This window comes from Orycteropus afer, unplaced genomic scaffold (assembly GCF_000298275.1).
Source record: "Orycteropus afer afer isolate SDZICR_OR568_19922 unplaced genomic scaffold, OryAfe1.0 scaffold00188, whole genome shotgun sequence".
Classification (NCBI taxonomy): domain Eukaryota; kingdom Metazoa; phylum Chordata; class Mammalia; order Tubulidentata; family Orycteropodidae; genus Orycteropus; species Orycteropus afer.
Window position 1 is genome coordinate 1,475,827 of NW_006921775.1, and position 13,707 is coordinate 1,489,533.

The following is a 13,707-nucleotide window of genomic DNA, read 5'->3' on the forward strand; positions in this document are numbered from 1 at the left end:
GCAACTCAGACCCAGGTCAGCCCTTCTTTTTCTTCCCTTTTGGTGAACCTGTCATCCTGTCTCCCACTGAGCTCCCCTCCTAGGAGTCCAGTGCTACTCAGCGAGACTTAGTGTGCAGCTGGGGTTCAGCCGTTTTCTGGGTCTTGCTTAAAATTTTCTGACACTTCTGCTTCACAGTCAGCTGAGTAATTTCTGGCTAGCCCCTTGCCCTCTCAAGACCTCAGTTTCCTTAAATGTAAAGGAAGAGATTTAGGGTTTCTGGGCTCCAGACACTCTTTGTAACAGCATAGAACCCTTACTCCTGGAAGCAGAAAGCTGCTACTGCTTGGTTTCAAGAATCCTTAATTTCTGGTTGTCCCTAAGGCAGAACTGGGGGGTATGAAGTTTGTTCCTATTCGTTCCAGGTCCCTGGTCACCATTATATGGGCTCCTGGTCTCATCTCTTCCTACAGCGTCTGCCCAATGCTCCTGGCTTCTTCTACCAGATGCAGGGTCAACAGGACAGGGCCTCAGAACATGGTACCACTGGGTTAACTCCACAGAGAAGGGGCACTACAGGACCGCTGAACCTGAAGGAGCGCTTCCTGCTCACCTGCACCCTCTCCCAGAGGCCTGGAGTGCACGTTGGCAGTTCTGATGCTCCAGGCCTCCATTAAGGGAAGAGCTCACTCCAGGGCCAACAGTCTTGGCTCACACCCAGTTTCCTGGCTCATCTTCTCCTTTTGGTTCAGCTGTAGGAAGCTCTGCATTTGCCTCTGATTTCCTTCCCACCGCCAGGGGGCTCTGCACAGAGACCTGGGCAAAGGCTGAAGGCACCAAACCTCCGGGGTAGGATCCTGGGCCTCTTGTCCACCTAGAGCATCTAGGGAAAGCAAACTCCTTACTGATTCAAGGAGGAAACAGGACCAGGTCATCCTATGGAGTAGGGTATGGTGCCATCTGAAGTTCCTAGGTCCTAGAGTACCTTGGGGCACATACGGTGCTGGCAAAGACCTCTCCTGGGCTCCCCCTTCTGAACAGAACTCTGCCTCAGAACCCAGTACTCTGGGCAGTTTTAAGGGAGCAGAGGTGACTGTCAGAATCAAAGTGTAAATTTGAGGGGGTGGCTCATGGCGTCAGTGGTGTGAAGATGTTTACGTGAGCAAGAGCAAGCACCCATGCACACATACTCACACTCCACAGTCAATACCATGTGTAGCAACTCATTACGCAGAACATACAGAATTGGCAGGGTTTTTGTTTTAAACTCTATTTACTTTGTATTTACAGTACATGCAGGCAAACATAATATCCATACACTCATGTGGGCATCTAGACCAGACTATATATGCTAAGGCATAATTGCTACATATCAGGAACTCTCAAATACTTTTGCCTTCACTTAGGGAATTCCTTAAATCAGCTTTTCTAGGAGAGACTCAAAAGTGCAAAGGCAGGAGAGCACAAAAAGGAAAAGAGAAATAAAGAAAGTCTGCCCTTGACCCAAACTTTTCGTACTGGGGGGAAATGACCAAACCATACAGCCTTGTAGAAACCCCTAAGGCTGCAATTGGAGACAAATGCTTTCCTGAGAGCTTCCTTGGGGAAGAATTTAGTTCCTTTTTCTTAAGTGCTCCAGTCCCAGTGCAAACAGGAAAGCCCTCATGCGTCCTTCATTTCATCATCCCTATTTGAGATAGTCACTCTCTCTTCAGCCTAAGGTGCCTACTACCTTTCGGTTCCTGGGGACTACCTTGAGCCAGTTGTCTCACCTCACTGCAGGTGGACAGCTGTGTGGCCACCACAGCTAGGTCCCAGCAGAACTCCCCTGCTTTCTCTGCTTGGGATCACAGTTAGAAGGAGAGTCCTGACAGCTTTGGAACAGGGAGCCTCTACTAGTTAAAGGGAAAGGGAAGGCTTTACACATATTCTCTCAGCCAGTAAGACAATACACCTGGAACATAGCTGCACACATCATCAATGAGATGTGAATGCAACACACTGTCCATTCCAGGAAGCACTCTTTAAATGTTAGCCATGTGATTATTACAATGCCCCAAATTTGTGCCCCCTCCACAGGAGAATGACAGACGCATACACCTCCCACCTTGTCACCAGCACACAACTGATACTGTGCACACATATTTGCAGCAGGCACAGGCTGCACAATTGGCCACAGAATCATATTCACACCACAGAAAGCACACACTGACAAGTGAGCAGCAGCCCATTTTTTACTCTGTAACTCTCCGTACTGAGATAGTGGAGCAGTGAGCTCTCAGGGAAATGCTTTGAACCAGGCCTGATTAGCCTTTCAGTCTTCTCTCGGCAACTGAGCCTCCCTCTCCAGTCTGCTCATTTCCCCTCTCCCTCCCTCTACAGCTAACTCATTCCGGTAGTCTCTGGTCTTAGTCAGAGGTGATGCCCCTCAGAATCACCAAGTCATCTAGGCCTTCCACCCTCCCTCGGGAAGCTTGAGGGAGGAGGGGGCTCTTGAGCGGTAGCCACTTCCTCTTGGGCCTAACTATACACAACACGTTTTCCCACTACAGTCAGACTACCAGTGGACTGAAGTGAGGGGCCTGCACTGTTGTTGGTTCCCTGCAGCCTCACAGTCACTCTTGGCCTGCTTGCTGGCCTAGACCAGAAACCACTACCCTCTGGATTTTGCAGGCGGGGTTAGGAGAGACCTTTCGGAGATATGTGGCTGGGCACAGGGTCAGCGCTGGTTGATAACTATCATCCCATTAGAATGTTGAAGGCTGACCCACCCCTAACCCTCAGAGCTCCGGATCGGAACCTGGTCAAATGCTTGGAGGCTTGAGCAGAAGCATTGATTTTAATTCGTTATTCGAAAAGTCTCAGTTAAAAAGAAAGTGAGAAAGAAAATCAGATTTCTGCAGCCCCGCTATATGTCCCTTTCTTGAAACTCCCAAACCTTTTCCTCTTATCTCAAGGTAAATGAATTCTGATTGTTAAAAATTATAAGGTAACCTATCTTGCCTTACATTTGTACAGAGGTTTGCAGTTTACGGAGTATTTCCAGAACCAGGATTTTATGTATTTGGAATAAACTTTTCTGAAACTCAAAAATTTCAAAGTATGAGAACAATATAATGAACACAGGCCACACACCTAGTCTAAGTATACTTGAACGAGTGCAAAAATAGAGTAAATCCTACCTACAGTCCGGCGGTGTGAATGAACCCTGTTAGGTAAAATGTCTCTGAAGACCTTAAACAGCACAACGGTAAACAACCATGACACAGAAAACAAACAAATTCCGGGAAACAAAGCACCAGAGACCACCACAAACGCCCCCCTCTCTCTTGTCTCAACCCTTGTTTGAATCACTATGAAGAAGGATAACATTTTGCTGAAAACTTCTTTTAACTAGCTGTGAAACAGATTTGGGCGCGATGGAAAGACAGTCCATGTTAAAAGAAAGAACAAAAATTTATTCGGGAATTGACAAGGCTAAGAAATACAACAAAAGTGCTCTAGTTTTCTCTAGAAAATTTGGTTCCCCAAACAACACACTATAGAACAACCATGTCTAGGGTACTTCGGCCTGCTGGCTTGGGGGGCCACAAGCCGTCTAGGCTGGCTGCTGCCAGGTTTCACATTTCTCCTTCTCTCCAAGGTGGGAGAAGCAAGACGCTTGGGGAAAAAAAATACAAAAAAGAAAACAAACAAAAAATGGCTATCCTTGTAGCATCCACCACGCAGACCGCGAGTTCCCGGCAAACCCAGCCTGCATCGAAAGATCGGGGAAAATTTGTTCTGTTTTGGTTTCTTTAGATGGGAAGATGGGAAATTTTCAATTCGTGAAAGAAATAATCTTTTACTGAGCATTTTCTCCTATCTCTCCAGAACACAGATTTTTGAAGGCCTGACAGGAATTCTTCAAATCTCCCAGAAGAGAAGATGGAGGTCATTAACACTTTTGATTTCCATGTTTTACTCTAGCAAACAATACTTCACCGGTTTTCCCGGTGAATGTGTTTCTTCTCTTTTTTTTTTTTTTTCATTACAAAAATATTTTTAATATTATCTAAAAAAGCCCCAAAGTCTTTTGTAGCAAAACATTAGCCAGCAGCCGTGCCTGGAGGTGCCTGAAGCGCCGGGATAGCGAGCTTAGGAAACACAGCTTCCCTCCCAGCCGGGATGTGGTGTAAACCCGACACCCAGGGTCCGGCCGCGGAGCTAGGCGGCCCCGGTTCGCCGCTCGGGCCCACCCCCGGCTCGCCCAGTGGGCCCCTAGAGAGGCTTCCAAACAGCTCCAAGAGGGTTCGTGGAACGAACAGACACGTTCGTCTCCGGCGGCGCCGGTCCCATTGCCCGCCCAGCGCGGCGCTTTTAGGCAAGGACTACGGAGCAGCCGGGCGGGGAAAACTGACCACAAACGCACCGATCTGTGATCTCGGGCCAAGGGGTCTGCGCTGCTGGCGCCCGGCTGCATTTCGACCCCGGGTGATTTCTCTCTACGCCGAGTTTTGGCTCAAGGTGTCCAGCTCAGGCGCGGAAAGGAGACAAGCAGAAAGGGCGCGGAGAGGCGGCCTGCAGGCCCGGGAAGCCCAAGGGCATGGAGAGCAAAGATGAGCGCACAGGAGGCGAAGCCGAAGAAACAGAAGAGAGCCGGGAGCTGAGAGGTGCGAGGAAGCGCCGTGGGGCCGTGGGCTCTGGCTCCGGAGGCCGCCGCTCCGAGCGCGCGGTCCAGTTGGCGGCAACGGCTACGACTAAGGCCGGCGTCGTGCGTCCCTGCCTGCTTCCTCACATCCATCCATGCCGCTGTGCCGTGGTATCTTAGAGATCCAGGCGCGAGTGCAGAGCGCCAGCCTTGCTGTCGTGGTCCCAGTAAGAGCAATGCATCATGGCGAGCTCTGGCTGCCGGGCGCAGGCAAACTGCAGGCCCGGTGCGCTGGTGGGCGCGGGCGCCGGGGGCGCAGCAGTGGCCGGGCTGGCGGGGCTGAGCTGGCCCGGGGGCGGCGCGGCTGCACCGTGGTGCGGTGGGGCCGGCGGGGGTGCGGCTGCCGTGTGTAGATGGTGTGCGTGCGGGTGCGGATGGGGATGCGGTGGCGGGGGCGCGGCCGGAGGGCCTCCCAGGCCATTGTACGAGTTCACTACGCCTGGGGGCAGAGGCATGCTCTGCACGCGTGAGTACGGACCGTAAGACGCAGCAGGGCCAGCCAACCCCTTGACCACCGCGGCTGCGCCGGCGCTACCCGGGCCAGCAGCAGCGGCCGCCGCTGCTGCAGCTGCTGCGGCCGCCGCCATCTGGCAGGAGGCGTAGGGCATGGGCGAGGGCGGCTGCGGCAGCGGCCACGAGTTGTTGAGGAAACCAGACTGCAGGTACTTGGGGGGCGCCAGGTAGCCATAGCCATCGGCGCCGGCTCCTGGCACGCCGCAGCCGCCCGTGGCGCCTCCGGCCGCAAAGAGCCCCTTACCGGGCTGGAAGTGCGCGGGCGGCGGCCGGAAGGGTCGCTTCATGCGGCGGCGGCGCCGGTAGTTGCCCTTCTCGAACATATCCTCGCAGGCTGGGTCCAGAGTCCAGTAATTGCCCTTGCGCTCGCCGCCGCCCTCGCGCGGCACCTTGATGAAGCACTCGTTTAGGCTGAGGTTGTGACGGATGCTGTTCTGCCAGCCCTTCTTGTTCTTCTCGTAGAATGGGAACTTGGCGATGATGTACTGATAAATACCGGACAGAGTGAGCCGCTTCTCCGCGCTTTCGCGGATCGCCATGGCGATGAGCGCCACGTACGAATACGGGGGCTTCTGCGCCGGGTCGGCCTTCTCTGGGGCAGTCCCGGCGCCGCCGCCGCCGCCGCCCTTGCCTGGGCTCGGCGGCGGCGCCTCGGGCTCTTTGGCTGCGCGGCCAGTCTCCGGGGCCAGGAGGGCCCCCGCGGAGTCCTCATGCTCAGAGTAGCTGGTCATCATGACAAAGCCGGGCCGCCGCGGCCGGGCCGCCCCTGCTTTCCTCTCCAGGCGTTGGCGCGGCGAAGTGTCCAGGCGAACAAGTCCCAAACTTATGCAGACTGCGATGCCGCCCGCGCTCGCTCGCTCACTGCCTCTTGCTCTTTTTGCCTCTTCTTTCCCTTCCCCTAGGGAGCGGCCGACGGGACTGGAGCTCAGCCTCTGGCCATGGGGAGTCTGCTCAACATAGAGGGGCTCCGGCCCCGCCGCCCCTCCCCGCCAGGCCAGTCCCCGCCTCGGTGGGTTTTCTTTTCTGCGCTCTCCCCCTCCCCTCACCCCCCGGTTTCCCGAGGCAAGACCCGCGTCTCCGGCGGAGCTGCCTCCTGGAGTCCCTAGTGCGCCAGGAGCCTCTCTCTGTTCTGATTCGTATGGGCTCTGCCGAGTTCCGCTTGCGTCAGGCGCCTTCGCCCCTATAGCGGGGCGGCCAGCCGTGCACGGGAGAGTTCATCTCCAAGACACTTTTTGTAAACGCCCCGCATAGCAGGGACCGGCCTGTCCACGTCCGGCGAGCCTCGGGGGCCCGGCGGACAGTTAGGCTCACGTTCTCACGAGCCCTTGAAGTCTTCCGTAGCTCGCTCGCTGTGTGGACTGAGTCGGGACTGAGCCGGGAGATGCCGAGGGCCTCGGCGGGGTCCTCCTGCTCACGTCACGGTCCGAGCCCAGGGAGGCGCGAGCGAGGAGCGGCGCTCCAGACCTCCTTACAGCTTTCAGGTGAAAAAAAAAAAAAAAAAGATTCGTTATCTCTGTCTTTACCTGCTGTCTTGGGGCTAAACTTCCACCTCGCGACTTGAGAGGGGCGGGACGTTGAGGGGGCTGGACGCGAGAAAGAGCAGCTTGGTGGCTTTGGCTAAACCAGCACAGAACCAGAGTGTCAATGAACGAAGAAACCTAGGCCTGTCCTATCCCTTGCTCTCACTGAGTGATTGGGCTGAGATGGGGGTGGGGAAGACACTGCAAGGAGGCGCCCAGGAGAGCTGTCTGCGGAGTCTCGATCCTTCTCTGAGCTGCCCTAGGTACCAGGGACCAGGCCCCTCTGCGTTGCAATCCTTTGGGTTAGAATGCATATTGGGTATGTGCTTTAATACCCAGTAGACCTCCTTCTCCCTCCTATGGGCACACAAGTGCGAATGTTTCCGTGGGGCTTTTGGGGACTGTGCATGAATATGCACAGGGAACACAAATGGAACTGGTAGGGAGGCTCTGTCCTTGAAACACGTAGCCGCTGCCCAGGTGCACTTGTGCTGGTGCAGAAACACAGCTATGCACATGTTCAATGTGTCAGTTTTATATTTACAGGTTAAAACACATTTATAGTTATACGTATACAATGCTGTATGTGTATCACGTGTCAGAGCAGATGTGGTTGATAGATAAGCATCTTTTTTCTTTTTCTTCTCTCTTTCTCTTCTCTTCTTTTCTTTCTCATTTTCCCCCCTGCTGCTGTCCCTCTGAGTGTATATATTCTATCAAAGCCTAGGAAGAAAAACAGGTTGAGGGTAGACACTCGTTCAAATTTCTCTCCTGACAAGACATTTGTTCTGACCTTCTTTCTCCAGGACTGAGGGTTGAGTTCTTGCCTGCCTTCAGCAGAAGTCTTATTGGGACTCAACCACATCAGCATGTACAGAGATTATCACAGGAGAAATCAGCACTGGTGAAAAAGTCAGCTGTGCCTTTTAATGGTTAACTCAGCATTAACAAAAACTCTGCAATCATAGTATGAAAGAGATGGCCAGTGTTTTGTGTGGCTCTTAAGAGGAAAGCTAAGATAGTTTGTGGAGGAAGGTGGACTGAATGGATGTCATGCAGGTGTGTTAGTGATTGGCACGTCTGGCATGCTCCACTCAGTGCCTGTCAACTACCTCTTTTTTTTCAGGCTACTCAATCTCTGAGAGTCCTTGGAAGCCTGAGGAGCCTACAGTAGGTGATAGCCCCAGCATTCCACAGATCACCTGTGTATCACTTACCTGCTTCCTATTCAGGCCTCTGGTCTGAATTTTGTGTTAAGAGGGAGGACAGGGTAGGGGCCTCTTTAGAATTTAGCTTCTTGAGGATGACTCCAGAGAGGTCAGCTGGGCAGTCTGGCTTGAGCACCAGAATGGGAGGGTCTCTGAACTCACCTCAATAAATAGCTGCTCGCACCCCTAGATGGCCTACATCTCAAAGCAGCTTGAGTCTTTTCTTGGGCTGTCTTCCCCAGCTCCCACACTGATGGGACAAACAGCACTTCTTTTAAACCCCTGTGACCACTTCCTGTGCAGGACTGTGGGTGGTTTTTTCCTTCCTCACCCCCATCTGTGCCCAGGCTATGAGTGGGAGTGGTGTGAGTCAGGTTTGGGGCTGCTGAAGATTGGCCCTAGTGTCCATGCCCTCCACCAAATCTGGGAGAAAACAGCTGGATCAGGCCCCACCCTGGCAGGGCTGCTCTGCCTCTCCTCTTTTTTTTCTGACCACCCAGGCTGGCTCCTTGTCTCTCTTTCCTCCAGGAAGGCATTTCCGCTGCTCAGCCCTGCAGCAGCCAGGTGTAACAGCATTGTTGTGTGTGTCATCACTTCCCTGAATTCCACACTTGGCTCCTTTTTCAGCCTTTTAAAGGAGTGTGTGTGTGTGGGGGGGGGGGTAAGAGGAATTACTTTAAAGGTTCTCGACATAAGAGGAATAGAAACCCCAGCCCAGATGGAGAAAGGGGTGCTCAGTATGTGGCCCCAGGAGGGGCTGGGATCAGTCTCTCCTCAAGACATCCGGTAACAATGCTCCCTGGCATGTGAAGGTTCCAACAGGCAAGGAAACGCAACGCGGAGTGTGTGGTAGGTGATCATCGTCAGAGCAGCTCCAAGGCCCATGGGCTTGGGGCTGGCCATGAAGCCTACGGTAAAAACAGAATTCTCTCCTTGCTGTGGTCCCTGCTCCAGGCGGTCAAGGCTGGCTCTCCAAGAGGCGGTAGGGTGCCCCGGGTTTACTTACTAACCTTCTTGGGCAGTCTAGGTATGGTTTCGCTTCCTGGCGGGGTCGGGATCCTATCCAGAATGGCAGGCGGTGTAGAGACTACGTTGAGCCCCAGGGCTGCCCCTCTTTCCCCGAGGCACTGACGATGAAGACGCAGGTCTCAGGTTTAGTGACTTCGGGGCGACTCTCGCTTCCTAGGGACGGGGTGGGGGGCTGATCCGTGAGAAGCTCGCAGCTTCTTCAACTTGGGATTCCCCGGGGGGCCTGCCAGCACCCGCAGGTACAGCTCGGGAGCCGCTGGTGCCTCGCGCTGGTCTTCCTACCTTAGTGCCGGCTGCGCACGCGGCGCCAGAAACGCGCGGCAGAGCGCGGGCCCTGCTCCCGGCTCTCCCCACGATTCGGCCCGGCGCGCCCTGGAGGTCCCTACAGCGGAAGCGAGCAATTCCCTCGTCTCTGATGGAGGGCCAGGAATCGTGCAACTGCAATGGAAGCAGCCTGCCCTTTTCAGGCGAATGGCGAGACGGCCCAAGGCAGCGCTTTCCCGCACCACTCACTATGCAGGAGCCGCTGGCGGCTTCCTGGTCCAGGTCTCCAGTCCTTTTTCTGAGCAGAGCTCTGAAACACCCGTCCAGCTTCCCGCTGCTGCTTGGGAGAGAGAAAGGAGTAAAGCTCACAGCAGCCACTTTTTGTGGATACAGCCTCAGTGACGCGCACAGCTTGAAAAGGGAAGCTTGAATATGCTTATTCGCACATTCCTATAAACTCCACATCTTAACTGTCAGTACTTACCTACCACTACTCTACTCCCTCCCCCCATCACCACAGGACCCCAACACCCGCATCACATGAACCGCATGCCCCTCTATATACGTCAGGATCCTCAATCTATTTCTCTCCCCCTCTCTCAGCCACCCCTTATCCCTCTATTCCTCATTTTCCCCATATTCTCTCAAGCTCACCTATTACAGAAATGTTCACAATCTGAACATTTATGTGGAAAATATGTCAAACTCAAAGCCCCTTCTATCTCTGTCTCTCTCATCTCTAGACACACTCTGTTCTCTTGGCTCCATGTCTCAAAGCCTGACTCCCAGAAGTCTGTTGACTCTCCTCTCTAATGTTCTTGGCCTGTGGCTAGGGTGACTGGTCTGCCACCTAGATACTGGTATGGTCGGGTTGCTGCCCAGAGCTCTTGCGAGAAAGTCAGAATACTACCCTTGATGCATTTTAACACCCACAGGCCACTCACACAGGCTACATCTCTGTGTCAGAGTATATTGCTCTGCTGAGCTCGCTGCCCAGATTGCAGGCTGCACACAGCCTGCTGGGCTTGCAAGACTCTCTCATGCACATAGACACACAGCACCAGGCCCAAGGCCAGCCAGTATTAGTCTGCCTGGTTGGGATTAGCAGAGTCACTTACCCAAATATGTGCTTGGGAGAGACAGTGAGAGAGAGGAGGGAGGAAGGAAGAAAGGGAAGAGAAGGAGAGAAACTAGAGGCCAGGCTATGGTTTCTCTGTGCACTCTGGGAAAGAACTCTGAGACCTGCTTCCAGAGGGTTAAGTGTCTTACTGACAAAGTCCCCGACCTCACCCAGTCTGGCTCTTCCTGTGATTGCTGGGCTGCGAAGCAGCAGGCCAGAACTCTCTGGGCTCCCCATTGTTTCACTGATGTTGGGCCACAGGTGTACCACCTCCTTGTCACAAGGAATGTGTGCCCTACCCTCCAGCAGATTGACTTCAGGGCAGTTGTAGGCCTAACTTTGTACTGGTTAAGCCTAACTTGGTGAATGGGCAGAAGGGGCTGGCTTCTGGGCCATGTGAGGTCTTACTCTCTTTTAAGACCTCTGAGGATGCTCCCAGAGGGAGAATCAAGGGCTGTGGGAGTTGCTGGCCAGCTTCTCTGATATACCACATGGCTTCCATGGCCTCATACTATTTCCTTCAACCCTGAACAACTAATACCCCACCACTAGGCCCCAACACTTGATGGAATTGGAAAATGCCTCCCTGCCATGTCCCACAGACAATATTGGGAAATGCCACCTTCCTTGAAATGAAGCTGGGATCTTTAACACAGGGAATGTTGGTGGGAAGGAGTGGCTGGAAAACTGAGGGCCAGCTCAGCACCTGAGAGTCCTCTGTCCTTTGGGGTAACCTGTTCATTGCTGCTGCACAGCCATGCTGCTGAGCCTTAGGCAAAGGACATTTCATTTGTTCCCTGATCTTGGTGAGGACATTTCTGAAACAGTCAAACTAGACCTTGCTGAAAATAGAGAGGCGTTTGCATCTGGGGGAGCTGGCTTGCAAGGTAAGGAGCTGTTTGCATCCCCGAGGCCCCACACTATTCCCTGAGGGGAATGTCAGAGAGATCCTGTACGCTTGGTTTTCTTCCTGGCTCAAGTTTCTCTCCACACAGTGGACACTGTCTCAAGAGCCTCCAATCAGGAAGGCAATTTTAGATGCCTAATGGCCATGAGGTCCAGAGGAAGGAGGAAAAGGGCTGAGTTTTGTGTTTTGTATTACTAGCCTTCTTAAGGAGACTTCCCTCATGCTGATATGGTGTATGTGTGTATGATTGGGTGTGCGTTTATTTATTTATGCAATATAACATATCTGTGGTAAAAATATACATCTCAAGTATACAGCTTGATGTATTTAAAACTTTTTATTGTAAAAAAAACAATATGTTTGCCAATGTAAATGTTTTTAAAATTTTGCCATTTTAACATATCTATGCACCATGTAACTACCACCCAGATCAGAGATATGAAACGTTTCCATCACCTCAGAACCTTCCTTCATATCTTTGCCCAGTCAATACCTGCCCCTTATTCTTATTTATGCCACCATAGATTAGCTTTGCCTACTTTGAATTTCATATAAATGGAACATATAATGTATTCTTTTGTGTTTTGTTTCTTCTGAACAACATCATGCTTTTGATATTTGCCCATGTTGCTGCAGGTGTCTGACATTCATTTCCTTTTTTTAAAAAATAATTTATTTTCTTTCTTTATTTTTGCTGTTTTTGAGAACAGACAAAGCAAACACATACACCAATCAAGTTTCCACATACAGTCCAGTGACACTGATTACATTCTTCAAGTTGTGCAACCATTGTCACCCTCCTGTTTTGAGTTGTTCCTCCCCCATTAACGTAAACTCACTGCCCCCTAAGTTTCCTGCAAAAAGGTCATGGGGGTGGCATCTGACCTCTTCTAACTTCACAAGGGGGAGGAAGGACCAAGGTCAACAGCCTAAGGCTGAGCTCTATGAAGCAGAGGTCAGACATGCCGCCACCCTCCAACCTTCTCACCAGTTCTGACACCAACCATCCCTCCCACAGTGCTCTTTACTTCTCTGCTGGGTTTGATAATTCATTGCAATGTCCATTCTGAACTCACAGACAATACTCACGATTATGGGGTTTATTACGGAAGTAACAGGTTATAATTCCAGTTCAGAAACACTCAGAATACAATTCTTGAATCAGGACAGCCTTTCCTTGGCTATGAGTGTAGGGGTGCTCTCTTTGGGCCTCAGCCTGGCCTTTGTCCTACTCTGGCAAGTGTTATGAAGCTCTCTGTTAGCTCTGCAGATAGGGACACAGAGGAGCACCCTACTTTGCCAGGAAGGCTCCTGCCTGAAGGCATTCAGCTTTCTCACTCTGTGGGCCGGGTAGCCCACTGCTCTTTCTTATGCTGGTCTCTTGGTTCTGCTGCCTCTGCTGCTGCTCTCTCTGTCTCGCTCCCATTTTAGTACAAGGATCTCAGCTCCAAGGACACACTCTACTCCTGGCTCTTCTTTCTTGATGGCAGTGAGATCCTCCTTTCTGCCTCTGGGATGACTCATTTTAAGCCTAGTGAGATGACAAAATTGGTCAATCCCCACGTTAGGGTTCTATACGTGTTATTTGCATGGTTCGATCCCCACGAGGGCTCTGTGTACCTAATTTACATTGTTAACAAAGTATCCAGTCTGCTTGGAGGTATAAGCACCTCACATTTTCATAGTCCCCCTGACTCATCTGATGGGAGTCATAAATACCATGGCTAGAAGAGCCATATGAAGTAATTCACTGTACCACAGTTCCTATCTCAGCCATTCCTCGGAAGGAAGATGAGGCAATCTACTTCCGTAGTGATACTGCCTCAGAAACCCAAGGAGGGGTCACTATAAGTCGGGTCAGACTTGACAACATATAACAACAACAACAACAACAGTTCCTATTTAATCTTTCATGTTGCTGTTGTCCATTCAATCCCAAATAGAGAGATCTTAAAAGAACGTAATGCTCAGGGCAGACATTCCTTACTAGTGAAGCTAAACTATTTGGTTTCAAGATTTGAGGGGACAGTTTTGGTTTAAGGTTTAGAGATTATCTCAATATAGTAGTTTTGGGGATTCATCTGACATTCATTTCTTTTTTATTGCTATGCAATATTCCACAACTTGTTTATCTATCCCACAACTTGTTTATGATGGACATTTGTGTTGTTTCTGGTTTTAGAATATTGTAAATATTGCTACTATCAACATTTTGGTAGTTGTCTTTTTGTGAAAGATATTTCATTACTCTTGGGTATATACCTATAAGTAAGCTTATGTTTAGAATTAGTAGATTTTGCCAAACAGTTTTCCAAAGTGACAGAACAAACAACAGTGCTATGAAGACAGACAGTTATGTTGTAATAGTTTTTCTTCCTTATAGATCTATCAGGAGCTCTGGTAGCATAGTGGCTAAGGCACTTGACTGCTAACCAGAAGGCTGGCGGTTCAAACCCACCAGCCACTCCTCGGAAGGA

The 13,707-nt window shown here is 51.5% G+C and overlaps 1 protein-coding gene and 1 pseudogene across 1 annotated transcript; both read right to left on the minus strand.

Annotated features, from left to right (window-relative positions):
- Positions 1 to 4,785: 4,785 nt before the first annotated feature.
- Positions 4,786 to 5,916, minus strand: FOXL2 (forkhead box L2). The gene has a single exon (XM_007947508.2). The coding sequence runs from the start codon at positions 5,914 to 5,916 to the stop codon at positions 4,786 to 4,788; it is 1,131 nt and encodes a 376-aa protein (XP_007945699.1).
- An 803-nt stretch (positions 5,917 to 6,719) lies between these two features.
- LOC122149502 overlaps positions 6,720 to 13,707 on the minus strand; it is an 86,856-nt pseudogene continuing 79,868 nt past the window's right edge.

Excerpts from the sequence above, each read along its gene's own strand:
- FOXL2 (XM_007947508.2), bottom strand. The coding sequence starts at position 5,916 with ATGATGACCAGCTACTCTGAGCATGAGGACTCCGCGGGGGCCCTCCTG.